Source organism: Sorex fumeus, unplaced genomic scaffold (assembly GCF_029834395.1).
Source record: "Sorex fumeus unplaced genomic scaffold, SorFum_2.1 ptg000098l, whole genome shotgun sequence".
Lineage (NCBI taxonomy): Eukaryota > Metazoa > Chordata > Mammalia > Eulipotyphla > Soricidae > Sorex > Sorex fumeus.
In genome coordinates this window covers 72,821,919-72,844,195 of record NW_026606155.1, presented here as the reverse complement: position 1 = coordinate 72,844,195, position 22,277 = coordinate 72,821,919, and the positions used below count along the sequence as shown (strand labels likewise).

Below are 22,277 nucleotides of genomic sequence, written 5' to 3'. Positions count from 1 at the left end.
ATCATCCTTCCTGATTGCCTCCATTGAGGTAAGAGCCCAGAGTAGATAATGATCATGACCCCAAAGCTTTCTATGGTGGAATGAGGGTTGGGGTTTAAGTCTCCAATCAACTTATCCTGTTTCTATCTATCATTTTTCCACCCGAGGCTTGAGGAGTACACAAAGATTCAAAATATTTCCATGTGTGGACTCTCTCCTAGGCTCAGTGCTTAGGCAATTCAGGGAACAAATTCAGTGTGGTATTGCCTCAGGAAACATACATTATGGGGAGATTTCCAGTTGTGCCCTCAGAATATATTATTCGTCTATCCCCCCAAGAATGTTTCATATCATCCTTACTATCTTAGAAAATATTAAAATTGATTCTTGTTGCAGTTTTCAAGTCTTTCACCAGCTAAATCAGCATACCTCCCTCTTCAGTCCTGAAAAAAGAAATGGTCCAAGTGAGAAGCTTATCATTTTATTAATACAAATTTATTGTATCAATATCAAATGAATTTATTGGATTATTTTTTATCTAGAGTCTAAGAAGGAATCAAGGATTCATTAAGTTTCCTAGAGGTAAACTCAGTGATGCCTAGAACAGAGTAAAATACTCTGAGGTTTTTTTGTTTTCTTAAACTATAAGACAGAATGTCGGTTTGGGCATCTAAACATCAGAGCATAGCAGCTCTCTCTGTAGGGAAAGCTTACATTTCAGACTTAGAACTCCATAGCATAAAGTGATTAGCAAATAATAATAATAATAAAATGTAAAATCCCTGAAATAAATGAGATCATAAATGCAAAGAAGGATTTCTTTAGGATTGGTTGATGGGAATCTGATTGCTCCTTTTCAAATTTAGATTGGCAGGGGTAAAGCTGAGTTCCTAGGGTGACTGCCAACCCTTTACTCTGGCTCTACCAGCTGGGCCTCTCTCGCCTGGTTTTTGTTGTTGAGCATGTCACAGTGTTCAGGCCGGCAAGTCATCTTTGGATCTGGGACCCAGTTGACTGTTGTACCTGGTAGGCTACCACAATCAAATACTGTTTGTGCTACCTTACTAAATACTATTAAGCTACAAATGTATACTATACCTCTCTGTAATTTTATGGACCTGGGACTGGGATTGGGGGTGAAGATTCCTTGCATGCTTGTCAGGCCTAAGATGAGAATTATTTATCATATTAGAACAAAGAACAAAAAGAGAGAAGCCTTTTTGTTAGGTTTGGAGTAGTAGTTAATGAAAATGAGCAGAGAAGAAGCTCACCTAACCTAGAAGTGTTGGATAACAGGAACAGATTTCATCAGGGGAAATGATGTTTCTCCCTCAAAGCAGACAAGGTGCTGCAAGATGATTTTACTACCTTAACTCAAGTGTTGTTAGCCAGCTACATTTCTAGCCTATTCTGGCTTATTTCTACCTAAATTGCTAAACACAAAGGTACCTATTTAAATGGAGTTCTATTTCTACAGTTCTCTGGTGCCCTTCCAGCAAAGCATTCCTGTAACACACTGCTTATCATTTCTACAAGAAAGAACAAGTAAGCCCCATGCCCTCCAAAGCTGCATAAGTATTATAATTACTTGGCTTAGACTGAAGTCACCTCTATTTTATTTCTCATAACTGTGTTCATTTGTTGAAATTTGTTTAAATCCAAGCTGTGTGGGCGTCTAACTGTTGGCACTGAAATTTCCTTTCTCTTGAAACTGTCAGCAAAATATTTTGCCCATAAATAATGTTTCATCTAGACTTGCAAATGACAGTCAACACCATAGCCTCTTTTATCCCCCCTTGCAAAAGGGAATGTGCAAGCAGAAAGCAAAAAATGCCAAAATGTACAGTTTCATTGTGAGGGGCCTTAGAGGTAGTATTAGCATACATTTGACTATAATGTAGATACCTTGACAGATAGGATATAATGATCTTATTAGATCACACATAAAAGTACAGTTAGCTTAGTTGATGTGGCTCAGAATGTCATTAAGAGACGCATAGGTCAAGTTGTCAAGTTCAGTACAGACCCAGGTATAGACTCGGGGAAAGAAGTTTCCAGATAGTCCTGGAACTAAAGGCAGAGTAAGGATTTTCTTTATAATCAAATCCACCTGAGAATTTTCATTTATAATTAGGAAAAGAAAAAGGTAAATACCTTGCAGGATATTTCAGATAGTGTGTGTGTGTGTGTGTATGTGTATAACACAAAAGATACAAGAATGAACCCAAGCAGAAAACTGAAGAAAAGAAATCGATAAACCACTGAAGAAAATCAGTTGCCCTTATCTTGCCTGTCTCTGATAATGGATGTGTTCTCTAGGCTCATTTCTCACTTTGGTTCTCAAATTTTCCAGGGAAATAGCAAAGAACAACTAACTTGGTTAGTTGTCTCTGGGTAACACAGATCCCTTTTAGGAAGTCCCAGAATACTTTTTGCAATGACTGTAAACATTGTGTACACCAATACCAACAGACTATATTTCGGATCTGGGACTAAACTCAGTGTAAAACCAAGTAAGTTATAGCTGTCTACAGAAAGTCCTCAGCATACCATTCTAAATCCCTCTTAAAAGCTGTAGTTTTGAACTCTTAATTTTGTGTTTTGAGTTCCTACCCAACCTATTTTATTATTGCTTGTTCAATATGCTCTTTAACTGATATAAAAGGTAGCAAACAAATCCCATTATTCAGTAAACGTTCTAAAACTCCATACTTCTGGCATGGTATCTTATTAAAAGGAAAACGCCCAAATTTAATTGCCGCTACTTTTACTAGCTGACAAGAGAGGGTTTGGATATAATTTAAAGTACTTATAAATGTCCAGATTTCAGACAGGAGATATGACAAGTTAAAATTATATGTATTTCTTAAAAGATGAAAGAGATTAATCTTGATAATAACTATCATTTATTGAACTCTCACAGTGTATTAAGTACAGTGTAAATGTCTCTCATGCTTTAATTCATTTAACCTTCTAAACGATCCTCTAGACAGATGTTATCACCCCCACTCTCTCAGATGAGAAAAACTGTAAAAATCAAAAACAATTTGAATGGGGTTAAAATAGTCACCCGGCAAGGGCTGCAGCAGTCGTTAGCACCAAGGCCTGCCTATCCCCACAGTGCTCTCTCCTGACCTTATTCTCCATGACGTTTGTGTAGGAAGATCTAGCACTGTGGCTCTAATGGCTACAAGCTCACTTTTGGAGCAGGAACCAAAGTAACCATAAGAGCAAGTAAGTAAGAAGGAAAATGACAGAATAGCTTTAAAACAAAAATGGTGGGTATGGTCATGAGTAATTTCATGTGGAAGGGTAATACCACTTTGCCCACAACCTTTTTGCTTCTTGGTCTCCCTCACCCCTTCTTAGAACACTCTCCGGCTCCGGAGCATTATTGGAGAAAAACAAAACTAAACCACTGAAATTATATTTCAAGTTTATTTAAAACTTGAGAGAAGATCCACTAGGCTAAGTGACAGGGAGAAGTGAGTCTTTTCCAACATTTGAAGAGCTGTCGCATAGATGAGGAACGAGTTGCTACAAAAGACCAACTCCAAACCAGTGGGTGAAAAGAGATGATTCTTAGCCTCCTACAGAGTCAAAAAAGCAAAATTCCTTGCAGGGTAAGACCCCCCCCCTTCAAGAGGTACTGTCTTGGGGTGCTGGAGAGATAGCACAGCAGGGAGGGCGTTTGCCTTGCACGCGGCTGACCCAGGTTTGATTCCCAGCATCCCATATGGTCCCCTGAGCACCGCCAGGAGTAATTCCTGAGTGCAGAGCCAGGAGAAACCCCTGCGCATCACCGGGTGTGACCCAGAAAGCCAAAAAAAAAAAAAAGAGATACTGTCTTTTCTTCCCTGGAACTCTTCACACCGAGCCCTTAAGGAGAGCCATGGGGTGCTATAGAAGGGATTTCTGTGCCTCCTTATTAGATACTGAGCTAAAGCATCTCTGAGCTCCCTTTTAACTCCAAATGTTAAAATTCTATGACCCAAACCTAGATGATGAAAAGGTAAGCTGAGACCTGTTCCTTCTATTTTTATTGTTTTGATAGCCCCCCCCAAAAAAGGCCATCAAATTATTCATGACTTCAAGCCTATTTGGGACTTTGGTGTCTAGAATATGGTGAGGTATGATTTCCCTGTGCAGTAAAAGGGAAAGGAAGGGGTCATTGTGGAGGGAAAAAGAGAAAGATGCCTGGACTGGAACCAAAGGTGGAATGTGGGAAATATTCGGGTGCCTTTGCAGAGGACACATGGAGTCTATCAGAGTTTTCACAAGTTCAGCTATAGACAGAGATCCAAACACAATATCTACCAAGCTGCCTTTTATACCAGGAAATAGGGCTAAGGAAGCAAAATTCCTTCCAATTTAAACACTCTCAAAAGGACAGGTAATTGCTTTCTGGAGGGAGGGGTGCCTGGGGGTAGGAAAACTATTGTTGCTACAGACCATTTGTCCCCAGAGTGATAACCTCTGAGGAGGGACTGTTCAGCTCTGCCTGTCAGCGGCACAAAAAAAAAAAAAAAAAAAAGTTTAGAGCCACTTAAAGAGGAAGGAGGTGACTTTTCAAGCCCATTCTAGAGAGCAGAGGGGGAGAGTGGATGGAGATCACTAGGACCAGGTTCATGTAAAGGTGGCTAGCACTGTGTTGATAGAGGCTCGAGCTTGGGGAAGCTGTACTTTGGAAGAGGAACTCAGCTAATGGTACAGCCAGGTGAGTGATCATAAAAGAAATCAAAAAGAGAGATGGATATGATCCTATGGTCTTGAAACTTAGAAAACTTGTACATTGCCCTTCCTAGGAGATCTCTTTCCCACGTGGACTGGAATGGAAAGTAGATGAACGTGGGGGTCCCTTCTAGGAACCTGAGAATCCCAAGGGGTCTGTGCAATAGGGAAAGATAGTCCTAGTAAGGCATTTGAGGCAGTCCCCAAACTCCTGTCCAGTCTTAAATTCAACTCTTGGAGGAAGTATGTGACTCCTTATTCAGAATGGGCGTGCTAGCTTAGAAGTCGGACGACAAGGCTTGTTTTTCTTGAGTCTGTGATTCTGTCATTTCCATCTCAGAGGCTCCATCGAGTGCAGCATTCCTTTCTTGCCAAGAATGGCTGCCTCACCATACTCCATCAGCCTTCCCCTGGAAGCCCACCCACACACTTCCTTAGTACTAATCTCACAGACAAATGAACTCTAAAATATTCGAAGGGTTTCTGGGTCTGAAGTCTAGACCTGGAGAACTAATACTGACACAAAGTACACAGCTATTTCTGAAGGTCTGGGTGCATCCAGCAGGAAGAGTCACACACTAGGGTGTGTGTTGGTGTGTGAGTATGTCAGCATTTTCACTCTAGATGTGTAAATGTCCTAAAATGTCCAAGAACTCATAACTTTTCCTTTTACCAATCCTCCAGGGATTTAAAATTGTCAGATTTTAGGCCCCTGAATGAAGGAGAGTTGTAGTGAGCTACGATGTTCATTCACTCATAGATTTGATCCAAAAAAAAAAAAAAAACCAATCAGCCAATGCAGAGAAGTCAGAAAATATAGGCTGCTCTCCCACCCCCCCTCCCTCCCTCACTCCCTACCTCCCTCTATCTCTCTAGAAAAAAATATGTGTGGGCTGATTTATATTTTCTGGGATAGATCTAAGTATGTGCCCACTTGAAACCATTTAAGCTCTAAAAAGTGGGTGCAGGACTAGGAAACAGGATTATCCTAAATATCACAACTGCTCCACTTTATCAAAATCCTCAAAAATGTACTCTGTCGGGAAATGTTTTCTGTGTGATTTCCTTGGTCCCTGTGGTTTTTTGCTGGGCCTTAAATCACTGTGTCACCAACGTTGCTGGGAACAAGCTGACTTTTGGAGGAGGAACCAGGGTGTTAGTCAAGTCAAGTGAGTACTGGGGCTTATGCCACAATTCTGTTTCCAAATTGAAGCAGAAATTAGTTATTAAATTGAGCATGCTATGCTCATCCATATTAATCTGCCTCAAACTTGTGTTAAAAATCTATAAGGGTTGCTCTTATGCATAAGCACTGATGCCTACACAAATTCATTGTGGATAAACACCACTGCTATCTAAGGTCATCTTCTTAAGAGAAGGAAAACAATAAAAATGATCTCCTTATTTCTTTACATCTCTTACCTGATTGTCCCAAGAAGTAGGGGAAGGTAGAAAAGCATGATGCTCTCTATATTTGTAGTAGAGGAGTGATTTGGACATGCTCACAATAGCAAGGCAAAGGCCCGCATTTTCTAAGGTTTGTTATATAGCTGTCTCTACCAGACTTCAGTCCTTATAACCATCACTCTGATTTGTCTCCTCTGCCCCTTATTTTTCTAAATTAATGCATCTGAAATATTGGTTATGCTTATCTTCGGGCTCACAGAAACCATGTGCGGATTTAAAAGACATTGCTTCGAAAAAAGAGTTGAGTTGGAGGTTGTATTCCACCCTCCAGAGGGTGAAGTATTGTTTTTGCAGTTGATGATATTATCTGTTTCATTGTGGAAGGGAATAAAGAAGGTAGGGGATACTTGAAAGGCAAGGTAATATGAGCAATATTCATGCAAAATAAATCATTGAGGCGTTCTGCTAGGAACCAAAAGACAATGTGGATTTGCTCATACCTCATTCATGGCCAGGGAGATACCTTAGAGAGAAAGACCTCTCTGTCCATAGCATGGAGATCATGATTCCAGCTCTGCCTAACTAAAATGACTTTGTGACTCAACCGAGATCATATATGTGACATCTCATTGAAAACTGTGGGTGATCAGATGACTCATGATTTTTCTGAAAATTGGGATTTATGAAAAATTCCACTGGAGTCATTATTAATCGTGAGAAATCTTCATGGACCTTGTCTATAAAAGAGAATTAATTTAATTTGGATGTACAGTGAGCCATTTTAATCTTGAAGAAATTGGTCATAAGAATTGATGAACATCATCACTGACCCTGGAGATCATCAGAAGCCTGAGATCTCTCAGGAGAGAAATGCATGAAGTTGGTGGCTTATCATAAATGGTTTCTAAGGTTCCCTACCTTTCCAAAGATTATGTGAATTTAAGACTCTGTTGAGCTTACCCAAATAAGTGCCTTGTGTTGAACTGGGTTGCAAATGTAAGAGCTCTGGGAGAATTCCTGTGCTTGAAAATGATGGGAGCCAGAGCAGTAGAAGTGCAGGTAGGGCACTTGCCTTGCATGAGGCTCACCTGGGTTCAATCTCCTAAATCTTATATGGTCCCCAAGCTTACCAAGAGTGATCCCTGTGCACAAAGCCAGAAGTAAGACGTGAACACTGCTGGGTTTAATCAAACAGGAAAAAAAAAAAAAGAAAAAAAGTGAGTGGCATTTGGTTTTTGTGGTGAAGTCAATCACTGTGGGGCTCAAACGTCCAGAGATTGGTGTTTGGGAGAGGAACCATGTTAAAGGTGAACCCTAGTAAGTATTGCCATGAATTCTGAATTTTATTAGTGACTGAGACAGGTAACATGTTTTGGAAATCTGAGTGGACTGCTAGATGCCCTCAATTTATTCAAATTTAATGGGGAGCAGAACACTCCCCACCCCAACCCCTCCCTCCCTGACCTAGCTGTAAGTGCTCATTCTGCTCTTTCATGGTTTGCATTGTTTAAAATTTATTACTGAAGTCAATGTAATAAGGCTGTTCACACATCCCCATGCCAGCTCTATCAGAAATACCCACTCTGGAATGTCAATATCTTTGCTGCCAGTTGGCATCATCTTACAGTCTTGATGCCCTAAACACCAAGAACCACTGGTTCCAGTTACTCAGATAATATCCAAAAGTTTCTTTAGAAGAATAACTTTTCTAACAAGGAGTTTAGGTTGTAAAACTAAATATAGTTGTCAACAGAGAGAAGGCGTGATCTAAGTTTCCATGTTTATCACAGAGGGTGTGGATCTACCAGACCTTCAAATTGCTTATCTGCAACTAAGATGATTAATTCCTCTATTGCTAGACCTCATGTCATGCATCACCAATTCAAAGAGACCTGACCTGCACAGCCAATCTTACAGTCTCCAAACATAGCCACTACGGGAGTGTTCTCTATTCCGTTCCCCAGTCAGTCATGCACTTGGATCTCTTGACATCTACAAATATACATATTTGCTGATGTCGCCTCCCCCTTGGTAAGCACCAAGTGGACAGGGGTAATGTCCAAGACATTCTCTATTGTATCCCTGTGCCTTTGTGTGGAGGTATTCAGTAAATAATTACTAAGTAAGTGTAGACCCTCCCATCATCTACCTCATTAAGAAGTAACAGTGCTATTATTGATATCCAAACACTGAAATCTCACTGAGTTCTTTGCCACGGACAAAACCAGAATACAAGTTTCCATTGCTTACAGTGCTGTATACAAGGTAAAGTAAGTGCGTGGTGCATAAGGTATTTGCAGAACCTCGTTTCACTGTGCCTAACCAGGGAGGATACACATTGGTCTTTGGGAAGGGAACTACCATATCCGTACATCCTAGTAAGTGACTGTTTATTATTGATCATAATGCCTCTACTTTGCAATCTTAGATTGTATGTCTAAATGTCTAAATATCTCTGTTCCTTAGTTGGGGGTTTAATGATAAAAGCCATTAAAACAAATGAAAACATGGATTCTGTCACCACTCCTAATATTCAAACCATATCTTACCCTCTATGTTCACAAAACAGTTTTTTTTAACTATGTTAAAGAGATAAAGAACAGTTGCCTAACAGACAGGAGCCATTTGCTAAATGTTTCTGCATGAGATTGTGTACCCGGGTTGATTCTTAAGCCAAAATGGAAATCAGAGCTGATTTCCTTTGTCTAGTAAAACAAGATTACTGGGTGAAATTTTGCAAATCTCTTTGAAAAAGTGTTGTCTAGAGAGTTGTCTTGACAGTCCTTTTATCAGAGTTGTCTGGAGAATATCTCTAGGACCCTTATCAGACTTTCCCTACATCACTATTATTGGGTCCTGCAAAGAGGCTAAATTCCATGGCTTAGTCTTTATTCCAGTAATGAAAAGGGGGAATCCCAGTCAGAGCTCCCGGGAGGAGGAGAGATGCATGTTAATCACGTTAATCTATTATCAAGGTAGCTTGGGCATTGTTGTCAGGCCGCATGGCACTGTGATTTATAACACATTCATCTCTGGGAGTGGGACAAGATTATCAGTAAAACCCAGTAAGTAGGCAATATGTCACGAAAGTCGGAGGCTTAATGTGGCTACTGAGGCCCATTGAACTTACTGCAGTATTTGCAGGGCCCAAGAGTTAAGAAATTAATGGTTTATGCAGCCTTAAAAGCATTCTGATGTGGAAAGAAATGTGAAAGTAACAGCACAGAAGATAGAAAGATCTGGCCGTGGAGAGAAAGAGTCATGGAGCTGAACCAAGAATAACAGACCGACACTGCCCATTCTAGAAATGAATCCTAAGTAGAAAGGCAGAAAGTTTGGGGGCAGGGAGATGACTCAAAGAACTGCAGAGCATGCCCTGCGAGCCAGAGGCCAGGGTCCGATCCCAGCACCACAAAGACTGGAGCACATGCTTTTCATGCAGGGCACCTTGGTTCAAGCCCCCAGACCATAGAGTTCCCCCCCTCCCTGAATACTGCTTTTTTGCAACCCCAATAGAAGAGAAAACTGAATACTCCCAGTTATTCTATGTTTGGCTTAATTAGTACATTTGGGTCCTAATTTATTCACACATAAGATGAAAATATTTCATATCACCTTGTACATTATTTTAAACCAGATAAGCAAATGAGTATTAAAAAATTTTAATTATTAAATGCTCTATAGGGATAAATGCTCAGAACAATAATAGAAATCAAGGCCAGTTAATAGAACTCCTTATTTTATTTTGCTTGATTTTTGGGTCCACACCCAGTTGTATTCAAATACTACTCCCAACAGCGCTTGGGGGAACCATTTGGTTTGGAGGCCTGAACCAAGATGTCCCTCGTGGAAAGAATGTGCTCCAGTCTTTTGAGCCATCTCCTAACTAGCCTTAGCTAATTCTTCCACATGAATTAAATATTGCAGCTATTTTCATGTATAGCTGGAGCTATAGGCAAAGGTAAAAGCCTCTCTCATCTAATGAATTACAGTTACCTAGAGGTAACCCAAGTGAAAATGACAAGAGAAGGGAAGCCATTTTGTAGAGACTTTTATTGCCATGAAAATACTGGAAGTTTCCAAAACCTTTCTTTGGAAAAGGAACAAAACTCCAAGTTGCCCCAAGTAAGCCTAGTTCTTCAGAATTTCTTATTCCCTGCTTTGTTCCCTCTCGGGTTGTAACATTTGGAGAACCTAATGAGTTGGAATAGGCCTTTCCTGCTCACTTTGAGAAAATTTAAATTAGAGATGAGAGAAGAATCCCTTATCCACCCCCTTAACATCCTAGTAGCATTGTTCCATCAAGTTGTATTCTTTCTTAATCGAAAAGAGAGCCATGACACTACCTCTGAGATTAGTGGAAAATAGTAAATTTGCAAAGTATGAGAACTAAAGAGAAGATAAGTAGTGTTTGTTTAGGCTTTTTATTTATTATTATTATTTTCTTAATCAACCTGGGTACCCTTTTATCAGAGGAACCTTCAACTTTGGGAGCAGAAGTAACCAAACTATGACTGAGCTGCCACATCTGTAAAGCAGATTGACTGGGAAGAAAGAGCAGGAGGTTGTCACTCTTCATGATCTAGATGCTACTCCATAAAGTCTCAGATTGATTGAAGTTAAAATTAGGGGAGACACTATGGCAAGAATCTAACAATTGATAGCCGCAATGGAGACAAAGGGACTAGAAACGTATGTTGGATAAACAGAGTTGAAAATTGTGAGTTTGACGGTGAGAGTTGCAGAGATGAGGGTAAATGGAGATTTCCCTTGAAATGTTGCTTAATAAATGCCCAAATAGGTGGTGGGTGGTCTGTGGTTTATGTGCAACATCAAAAGGAAGTTAAGATGTAGCCCCCCTTGTGGGTGAAAAGAATCTTCTCTTTCAGGCTGAGAAGGAGGTGTGGGCTTGTGGGTGTTTTAGCTTGGCTATGAAACACTGTGGGAATGATAGAGGCTTTCAGATCTTTGGGAATGGGACTAGACTGCGGGTCAGGCCAGGTAAGTAGAGTATCAGAGCAATAATAGAAAGATTGAAGACAAAATGTCTTCATGTCTCAAAAAATGATTGTGTAATAGAGAATGAGCTGGTGTTTTTAGGATCCTGTTACTTGAATGGTGTCTGGTTATAGCAAGAGAATTAATTGCACTGGGGTTGCAATCTCACTGTGGAAGGGACAGGGAAGGATTCTCTCCTAGAAGCTCCTCCCAAGATTTATGTTTTCTGCTAAAAATTCTCCTTGCATCCAGGATATTTGTGTCTTTGTTCTAACAGAACTGGTTCAATCTGCTTTGCCTCAGATCTCTGGCTCTTTCTTTCAAAATAAGTATAATATCTAAGTCATGGCACAATTGTGGCCCAAATGAGGTGTGATATGTGTACACTGTCAACCTCTCTGTATGTAATTGGTTATCTGTGAAGGACAGTTTTCTTTCCCCTTTCCTAAAGTGTATCAGAGATCGAAAAGCCCAACCCTGCAGGACATTTTTGTATGGGGGTTTTACAGAGTGTGAATACAGGGTACAACAAACTCATCTTTGGAAAGGGGACTCTGCTTCTGGTATCTCCAGGTAAATGCTAATCCCTCATTCCCCTAGGTTTATCCTTTATTTTATTAAAGGCTTCTACAAATGTTTATTGTGCATCATCCTTGTTTCATTAATTGAAACCTGTTAATGTAAGTTTGTACCCTATTGGAAACTTTTTAAAAATGGAAATCGCTCGAAGAAGAGTTGGAAATAACAGTAGAACTCATTCTCTTATGTCAGAATAGAATAGAGATTAGCACCCAAATGATAAGGACAAACCTGACTTTTCCAGAAGTAGCCTGGCTTCATGCATGAAACTTAGAATCTAGTCATTCCCCGGGCCTCGCCCCTCTTACCTCTTGGACAATCTATAACATGCACAATGATAGAAGCCTTTCATTACTGAGATCATCCTATTAAAACGAAAAGATCTTTGAGAGCAAAAGCTCTTCTTGTATCCCATGAAATGACTAATTTGATCCTTTAACAAAGTAAGTGCTTCATAAATGCTTGTTTAATTAAAATCAAACACGGAACAAAATCAGGTTTTTCTGCCAAAGGGGGAAAAGAGAATAAAGTAAATGATACTATGAATTCAGTAAGTGGAGGAGAAGGAAAAAATTAGATGGGGAATCAAATAGACCTGCGTTTTGATCTCTGCTACCAGGTAGCAATGTAACGTGGAGCAGAGTGCTGGCCTCAGGTCTCATTCTTCTCTGTAAGTGGGAGGTAAGTCCTCAATGCCCTTTGGGCCTCCTGTCACCAATAATCATTCCATTGTAGAAGGTGGGGGATTCTCATATGAGTGACTCAAACATCAATATGTTAATTAAATTATTATATATTGAGCATCTAATACCTGATTAATAATATATTAGCAATGTTTTATACCTTACTAGAATATAAGTCAGGAAAAGGGGTAAAGGGGCAGAAGGAGCTTTTTATAAAGCATCAGCACTGTGTGGCTCCTGGGGAACAGGAAATTCCCTCACCTTTGGGTCCGGCACCTCACTGCATGTGGAGCTGAGTAAGTGTGAGAGTTGATAGCAATTACATTGTCTGTTGGTGAAGGGGAACATGAAAAAAAAAGTATTTTGTCTTTGGATCTTATTTATGATGAACTATAATCTCATGCTGATGTATTAAGAGTTATGACATCCAGATAAATGAGTCAAAGTGTTCAAAAATCAAATGAGCATATTTTGGGGGTGGAATTTAGCAAATCGCTGATACTTTTCCCAGTAGACGAGGTTGACAGAAGCCCTGTCCAGTATTAGAGTGTTTAGCACTAGATTTGAGCTAACTGAAGACAAATAGAGAAAAAGTACTCAAAGAAAAGAAAATTGCATGGCCATGACCTAATAGACCCTTTCTAAGTCCACTGCCAGTGATTCAGAGACATATTGGGAAGAAGTTATCCAAGGCAGTCTTATCCACACCCCCAAATAAGCCAAATCTAATTCACTCCAGAGACTGTGTCCCTTTGCACTAAACACTGTTCAAAAAGAGGCAGTGAAGTTCAGAAAAAGGGACCCAGAACTTCTGGTTTCCATCTAGAGCTCTAGATTTGTTTTGACCCTGACTAGGTACAGGACATGAATAAGTCATTTTTCACTTGGACCCCAGACTTTTCCAGTGTGAGACCACAAAGTTAAGGCACTACATCTTTGGGTCGGGGATCTCACTCCTGCCTTGGCAGAATCTACCCTTCAGAGTTTATGTGACTTAAAGGCATGGATTTCTAGGGCCATTTTGTAAGCAAATTCTAAAATTCAAATGAATAGACTTTAATAAAAAAAAAAACTTAACATAGAAATAATATTACCCCCTTCTCAGAGCTTATAATATGTGAGTATACTCTGGGTACATGGCATTATAGCATTGTTTATATTATATTATGTCGTTGGGGGCAAGAGAAGGCAATATGTCTATTATATACAAGAAAAAACAGAATCTGAGAATTAACTTCACAAGATAACAGTGATAATGACTAAAAAAAAAAAAGACTACAGTCACTACCTGTGATCTCTTGTCCTATCTATACATTATGTCACAGGTCCTAGTAATGCCATTTGCAGGGAATAAAGAAATACATGGACTTTATCTTTTCTCTTAGATACCTCCATGACTTAAGATGGGGTTTTGGGAAATCCTGATGTGGATGTCCCAAATCTAAAGGCTTCTCTATTATTAATGGGAAAACAGAGAGTCACTGGAATGTTTACTCCGAGGCGGAGAGAACTCCCCATGGAGCTCCCTTGTTCTAATCATCTGCTCCTTCACTGTTTCTTACACTTTCCTGCAGACTAGCCATCCCTGCAACTGATCTGCAAGAATTTGACTCATTTGTGAGTTATTTAAAAATGCAACACTGAGGCCACTTTGGATCTTGCTAGATCACAAAAACTTAGTTCTGAAAAGGAGTCCAGAAATCAAATTCTTTCATACACATTTGTTTTTCCAATAAAGAAACTGAGACCCACAAAAGTGTATTGATATGTCCAAAATACTATAAAACCAGTGAGACCAGGGCTGGAACTAAAACCTGAAGATCCCGGTCCCTGGGCCACTTTTCTGTGACTACTTTGGTGTTTAATGGACTAATCTTCCAGTTGGTAGGTAGGCTATGTGAGTGTTCATGAAAAAAAACCAAAACTAAACTAATTTGGTTTAACTAGGGGAATGCAAAAAGGTATTTAAAAAAAAAAAAGATTATTTTTTTCTTTTGGGGTCACACCCAGCAATGTTCAGGGGTAACTCCTAGACTCAGCACTCAGGAATTGCTCCTGGTGGTGCTTGGGGGGCCAAATGGGATGCTGGGGATCTCAGCCTCGTGCAAGGAAAATGACTGTTGTACTATTGCTCTGCACGCCACCCCCCCCCACACACACACACACAAAAAGAGTTGTTTTGTATTAGGATCTTCCTATGGCTTCCCTAGATTTGCTCCCCAGCTATGGTACAAAACTGGGAGGAAAAGGTCCTTTTTGTGATGATGCAAATCACTGTGGGGAACACTGCAGACTTCAAAGTTGTCTTTGGGACAGGAACAAGACTATTTGTTCAAGCAAGTAAGTTCCATAAAATAACTTGATTCATTTTATGGTAGAAGGACATCTGTTTTCATTATTTTTTTCTCTGGCTTGGTTTTTGTCTATGATCTAAATTAGAAAGTAGGGATTGGAGATGTGGCTTAGAGGTTAAGCATGTATGAGGCCCTGAGTTAAATCCCTGGCACTGTTAGAGAGGGGGAAAAAAATAAGAGGATAAGTTAGCGATGATAATGTCACATTATAGCATATCTGTAAGTTTCGCTCATGCAGAAAATATGCACACTATATCCTGGTCCTGCCTAAAAATGAGTCTCAGTGGTTATATGAATGACTTCATCAACCTGAATGTTCATAACATCTTAAATATAATCCACTGTGTACCAAATTGAACCTCCTATTCAGTTCTGCTTTTGTTTTTGTTTATTTTGTTTGCTTTGTCATTTTGGAGAAATGAAAATTCAATAGTAAAATGATATGCTTCCTCCCTCTTTGGCACATGCACACACAGATGCAGGAACATTCTGGTAACTACTTGTGTTGGATTCCCACGCGGTAACTTAGGTACAGGGTATCATTTTGTATAGAGTTATGTCAGAGTGTAACACAGGATATCAGAAACTTACATTTGGAACTGGCACCCAACTTTTGGTCATCCCAAGTAAGTCAGATCTCAAAAAATGTGTAGCCCCCACCTCTGAGGTTGATTTACACTTATATCTGTAGGTCATAGCCTGGTCTGTGATAAAATATTGGCTTATATTGATGCTTTTATTATCATCATTATTATGATTGTTATTACTATACTACTATTTTATTATCGCTGATTATCATATGCGTATATATATATATTCTGCAGTATTATTCTTATTTTGTTGGGGTTTTTTGTCTTTTTTTAGTGGGGGGTTGTTGGGTTCTGTTTTGTTTTGGTGTGTGTATATATATATACATATATACACATATACATATATATGTGTGTGTATGTGTGCATTGCTGGGCCCCACCTAGCATAAATATCAATAAGCTTAGAATTTATTCCTGGCTCTGTACTCCTGGCAGAGCTCTGGAGAACAACATGGAGTACCAGGGGATGACGCCAGCTCAGATGCACGCTCCCTACCTGCTGTATTATCTCTTCAGCTCCCTGCCATATTATTCTTTTTACCCCTTAAGGAGAATCACTGTCATGATATCAGGAGAAAAAAATGTTTGAGTTTCCTTTTGAGACAATGCCTTATTTGTTCATTCAGTTGCAACTTCTTTTCTGAGAATCAACATGAACCTCACTCTGTTTCGGTTTCTACATTATCTTTACTCAAAGGATACTTATCTTTTAATCTCTCCCCAAACGAGCCTTTCCTGTCCCAATAATTATCAGAGTGAAGGGAAGTTCAACTCTGTAAATGATTCTTGAGTATCATCAGCAAGCCAAGGATCATAATTGGTACAGAAAGAAAGAAAGGTGGAAGCAAGGGAGAAAGAAAGAGGTAGCAGAGAGAGTCAAAGGAAGGAAGGGAGGAAGGGAGGAAAGAAGGAAGAAAAGAGAAAGATGTGGTCCCTCCTCTCAAGAACTCTTGTCTTATTAACAAGGTACATGTGTGTGTGCCCAGAGAGGGCTGTGGGTGCCTTGCACACTGGGACCCCGACTGGAACCAGAACCAAGGTGACAGTGACCACATTTCCCAGATGTGTTTATGGGAAAGAAGTCAGTCAGTTATCTGCTGGAATGTTTGACTTTCTTAAGGAAGAAAATCCCAGTTGGTGGTAGGCATCCTATGGGAGATGAGGACAGAAGCTGGAGTGAGTGAGGAGTGACTCACCATGACTCCTGCTCAGCCTGGGGGACGCCGTGCTTCTGAGTCATGCAGAGGCATGATTTTAGCATGAGCTCTTTGAAATGCTCCTACTCTTTCTGTCACCGTGAAAAAATCGATTTTTGCCTAAGGACCCCAAAAAAATGGCACCTTCTACTCAGGCATGGCAGCTGAGGTGGGGAAATGCCCACCTGCTCCCTGGTATCTTTAGAAATACTCACACCCACCCAGACTGTGTAGGTGGCAGGTTTTGCGCAAAATGGTGTGAAGGTTCTGTTTGCCTAGTGACGGGGAAAGCAAGAGGCTGTGTTCGCTGGGAACTGAAGAGGAAACTGAAGGGCCTGTGAGTAGGAGTGGGGATGGAGCCAGCACACCCCTGAGGGAGGTTCCTGCAAGTCCTCACAGTGCCCAGCACAGAGGAAAATCTCAAAGTCAGCCTCTCTAGTTCCACAGCCTGAAGGACTGCTGTGAAGGCTATGTGTCCTGAATGAGAGGTTGGCAAAAACCAGAACCTCTTTTGCTATGTACCTACTCAAACCTATGGGAGAATGGACCCACATGGTGATCACACCAAGAAAGTGAGCCTGGATCCTCCAGTACAAAAGACCTCCTGCTCCCCACCCACAGCTCTTCCTGCCCCATGTGCTGGCCAACTTCTGATTTCCATGTGAGCAGGGAGGACGAGTCATTCCTCAAGACCTCACCTCAGGTTCTGAGGTGGTCACTTTCCCAAACCTTCTCCTGTCCGTCCTCATCTCTTCCGCCTTCCCCTTCTCTCAACATATCACTGGCAGCACCCCCTATGAAAAGGTGTCCTTGCTCTTCCCTGAGGCTGGGCTTCAAGTCCAACAAAGGGTCACAGAAGTGAAAGGGGGAAGGTCTTATGTTGAAGGGAAGACAGAGGTTCAGGGTCAAAGTATCTGCCAAGGCCAGGCTGGACAGGCCCAGTCCCTCATTATCTGTCTGAGTCTAGCTGGTCCCAAAGCTCTTTGCTAATGCGGCCTTAAGGCAAATGGAGGGTCAGCCACCAAGGGTTGGACTCCATCTATGCCAACCATGACCTCCATGTGCATTCACTTCTTCATATTCAAAGTAGGGAAGATCAGGCTGGAGAGATAGCACAGCGGGTAGGGCGTTTGCCTTGCATGCAGCTGACCCAAGTTTGATTCCCAGCATCCCATATGGTCCCCTGAGCACTGCAGGAGTAATTCCTGAGTTCAGAGCCAGGAGTAACCCCTATGCATTACTGGGTGTGATGCAAAAAAATTACAAACAAAAAAAAAGTAGGGAAGACCATGATGTGTCTCTTCCCATCTTTCAAAAATGCTTATGGAACTTTTTCCTCTGGGCTAGGAGCTCCTAAAAGTAGGGTTCTGTCTGAATAGAGATCTTCAGAAACAAAGAAAGTGGAGAGCATGGAGTGGCCTGGCCTATGTCTGGACAGTAAAGGGAGAAGGATAAATCAGCCGACATCAAGGCCAGGAGATCCAGGACAGCTGTAAGACAGCACCTATCACTCTGGGAATAGTGGTCAGTGCTGTGCTGGGTGGTGCCCCCAGAAGCATTGGGGTAACTGCAGCAGGGAGGTCACGAGAGATAGGTTTCATCAAAGGTTTTGCTTACTGTGAGTATCAGGAGGATACGGCAAATTTACGTTTGGCAGAGGGACCAGTCTCGTTGTTCATCCCTGTAAGTAATATGAATATCAAGAGATATTTCTTGATCAACACCAAGGGGAAATGCTGGTAGGACATCACAGAAACAGGGAGGCTGGGAGAGGATCTTCCCAATCGAGAAGAGAGTCCTGTGTTGTCTGGGAGCAACTTTGTGCTTTGTGAGGTCTCATGAGATGATTGAGGTTGGACTAGACAAGGCTTTCCCAGGTGCTTCCAGAGAACAAGTCCCCAAGATTTGAGCAAAGAGACGTTGTGCGTGGTTATTAGGGGAACCATAGCCAGCAGTGCTCCAGGATTACTCCTGGCTCAGTGAGGGGGGGAGGAGAGGGGGAGAGGAGAGATGACCATGGCCTGCTGGAACTGAACCTAGTCTCCTACGTACAAAGCATGCACTCTATCCTTTGAGCTCTCTCCCAGCCTCATTCTTTCAATTAATATTATTATATTTTAGGTAATAGGGTTCGAATAGTGTTAACATGTATGGCTTAAATGTAAATTATTACACCTCGCCACCACAAGTGTGCCCAAGAGCCTCTACACTGTCCTGGTGTTACTTCTGATCTGCTTTATCCTTTTCCCTACTCATTGCTTATTAATCTGTTTTGTAATCCAAGGTCAAGGGCTTGTCATCATTCAATACTGTCAATTCCTTTCTTTTGTTTGTCTCTATACCACAGATGTGTGAGATCATCCAGATCCCATTTTTAAAACAGAGCTTTTTTTCTTCGTCACCCTGCAGCTCAACCCCTTGAGGCTCAAAACCTCCCTTGGATCCATGAGATATCTGTCATCCACAAAATCATCCCAGTCAGGGGGCTAAGGTGCCCCAGCATGCTGAAGGAAGGGGGACCTAGGACTTGGACAGATGTCCTTTGGCTACAAGAACTCTCCCTTTCCTTCTCTGTAAAGCATTACTGAGAATCAGTGTATCACTGCTTTCATTTGCTGAATGCTTCTATGTCAATGACTCTACTCTCCTATATTCTTATATGTTCTTCTTCCAGGCTCATATCCATCCTATGAGCAGCTGGAATTAGGCCCATTTTACAGATGAGGAAATTAAAGGTCTGGGCAAGAAACTTGCCTAAGAAAACATAGCAAGGAATTACTCAACTGAACTGAACTCTCATCTAGCTAGAAGATGGTTATTAACCAAACTACCACACTGTTACCTCTGTGCCCTCTGTGGAGGAAAACCCCAGGTCCCAAAGTTCGTCTGCTTGGTTCTTGGTTTGCCTATTCTGAACTTTCTTGCTGTGATCATGGCAGTCTAGGTATAGGATTCAATGTTTCTGAAGGATTGGTAAAATCTTTGATTTAGGTCGATGGGAATTAGGCATGGGAGGAAGAAGAGTAGAAAACTACGGGACTGTTATTAAGTATGAAGTGATGCGTCCAGAGGAATCTACAACTGAACCATTGAGCAAGTAATTTCAACATTTTGTTCCCATTAGTCAAGGCTATAACAGGGACTTAGACTACAATATGGATGGGGGGCTATGAAGTCTCCCGGGTGGTAGAAGGCAGGTATTTGTAGTGCACTGTACCAGAGTGTAGACACAGGCAGCAGAACACTCACTTTTGGGAGTGGAACAAGACTTCGAGTATATCCAAGTAAGTTTCTGACTTCAGACTTGAGCCAAAGACAGAAAGTCTCTAATGCTCTTAGATGATGAGTCTGTAATTCCTGGCCTTGTGTTTCATGTATGAGACTTAAATATTTTGAAATTTGAATCTCTAGCTACTGACTCAATAGTACCTTGCTTTATAATAGTAATTATTGCTAATGGGAATTGATCTCTTCACTGCTATAGAGATAGACTTCTTTGGTTGAGTCAAGGCAAAATACCTCTTTCAGAAAGAAAATTGTAACTGATTATGCAACATCCCTCCCCCCTCTAATTTATATTTGTTAATATTTAGTTCCCAATGAAAGATGTTAAGGTAAACCTCTTGAAGATTCTGGGCATTAGACATGTCCTCCCTAATCTAATAATCTAATCAATAGTTGAGGAAAAAACTTAATATTCAAATAATACTGGGACCAGGCTCAAAGGACTGGTGCATATAGGAGGACCACATGATCCTCCACTGGGTGTACCCTCCATAAAACCAAAATCCAAATAATGTCAAAACATACATAAATATTTATATATATACATACACACATATATATAAAGAAAGAAAGAAAATGAAACCATACAGAAAGAAGTCGAAACAGAAATCAAATAGACTGATAAAAGAATTGAACAGCATTAAAAATGAATTAATATTTAGAGCGTTTATTCCATTCAGTAAAGATAGTGAGCATCTGTTATATTTATTCTAAACACTATGCCGGATATGAGGAAGCAAGTGAAGAAAACACAGAATCTGCCATCCAGAATTTCAGAGTGATCAATGTCTCACCCTCTAGTGTCAGCATATTGCAGTGGAGATCCATACAAAGTGCAGTGGGAGGAGTTAAAGCTATAGTACAGTGGACAAGGCACTTGCCTTGCACGCAGCTGACCAGGGTTCAATCCCATATGGTCCCCTGAATCCTCCAGGAGTGATCCCTGAGCACAGAGCTAGGAATAATCCCTGAGCACCACTGGGTATAGCCCCAAAACAAACAAATAAGAACAACCAGAAAAAATGGATTGGGGGCAGAAAGAAGGCATCCCAATCTTCAATCCTGGTTAGCTGGTCTTTAATGCATTCTGTTTGGTGCTGTAAGCTCAGTGAAACCAGGATCTTCTCGTCTTCTTTACATCCCCAAGCTCAGCTCATTGGGGTCACCCAACATATGGTGCTGAAAACTACCTCCTGGATAGGAGTCGGGAAGGCTTCTGTGAAGGGATAATAACTGTTTCAAACATATTGGTTTAGACATTAACAAGTCTTCTCCAACAGAGAGAGTTGTTAAACTTCAGAACAGGGAGATTACAGAATTTATCCAAAGAGTGTGGGCGGGTGAGAACTTGTCTCTCTGGGGAAGCTTCCTCTGAATTTTTTCTATTCATTTCTGTACTTCACCAAAGCCTCTTCCTGCCATGGGGTGCTCCGGGCCGCATTCAGAAAGTCTGAAGCCCATCAGACTTCTCAAGAACCCCAGTTCAGAGCCATAAAGACTACATTGCCCAAGATAAAAGCAGCACAAGTGGGTTTTAGCAGTAGAAAATAACATCTGATAACAAATATGTAAAATCTCTGTGTCCATTTGAGAGACCATCAGGAAACATTGTTCTAACTTTTCTCCATTATGACAAAAAAATTCTTCCTTGAAAAATGCAGCTCTGCGATGAACAGAAAGTTATGTGGAAGGAAGATCAATCAGTTCTGATTTGGGAAAGACTTTTACATTGCCTTTGTTCCTGGCAGGTAAACCCTGCAAAATGTTGGTGATATGGGTCCTGCATGTTGATTACAGCCCTCTCTGCCCGCAAACTATTTCTGATGGTAGCAGGGGAATTAGCTCTCCAGCTGCCTGTGTGTTTAGCCACTGCTCAAACAGAATGAAACTGGTTCATGGTGATCCAAAAGAAATAGTATCAGTGAGGCCCCTGATTGTTCTCCAGGAGTAGGGTGGAAAATAGATTCTGCACAAAGAAAATCTGAGGCTAAAATTTAGCTTGAAATTTTAAATTCTTGGGGCTAGAGAAGGGACTTCCAAGAAATATATATATATATATACATATATATATATATATACCTTGCATATGTTCTACATATGTGTTTTTAAATAGATATACATATGTGTATATTTGGATCAATTAAGTTTAAGGAAACTCTAAATTTCCTTTATTTGGTTGGTTTTTGTTTGTTTTGTTTTGTTTTGTTTGGGGACCACACTCAGCTCTGCTCAGGGCTTATTGCTGCTCTGCACTCAGGAATCTCTTCTAGTGGGCTCAGGGAACCATATGTGGTGCTGGGAATCAAACCCAGGGTAGGCATGTACAAGGCAAGCACCTTACCCATTGTACTATCTCTCCAGCCCTCTTCCCTTATATTTCTTTACTGAATAACTTTAAGACTTTTAGAGTCTTTAAAATGCTAAAGTGTAAGCAGTCTTAAAAACGAAACCATAATATACTGCATTTTCCAAATGT

General features: G+C 40.8%; 1 protein-coding gene across 1 annotated transcript in view; it reads left to right on the top strand.

The window, feature by feature from the left end:
- The window catches only part of LOC130041414 (M1-specific T cell receptor alpha chain-like), a 474,927-nt gene that overhangs the window by 440,615 nt on the left and 12,035 nt on the right, over window positions 1-22,277 (top strand). The window contains exon 3 of the mRNA XM_056133566.1: window positions 4,628-4,696. Coding sequence (XP_055989541.1) covers window positions 4,628-4,696 — 69 coding nt within the window. The remainder of the gene's footprint in view (window positions 1-4,627; window positions 4,697-22,277) is intronic.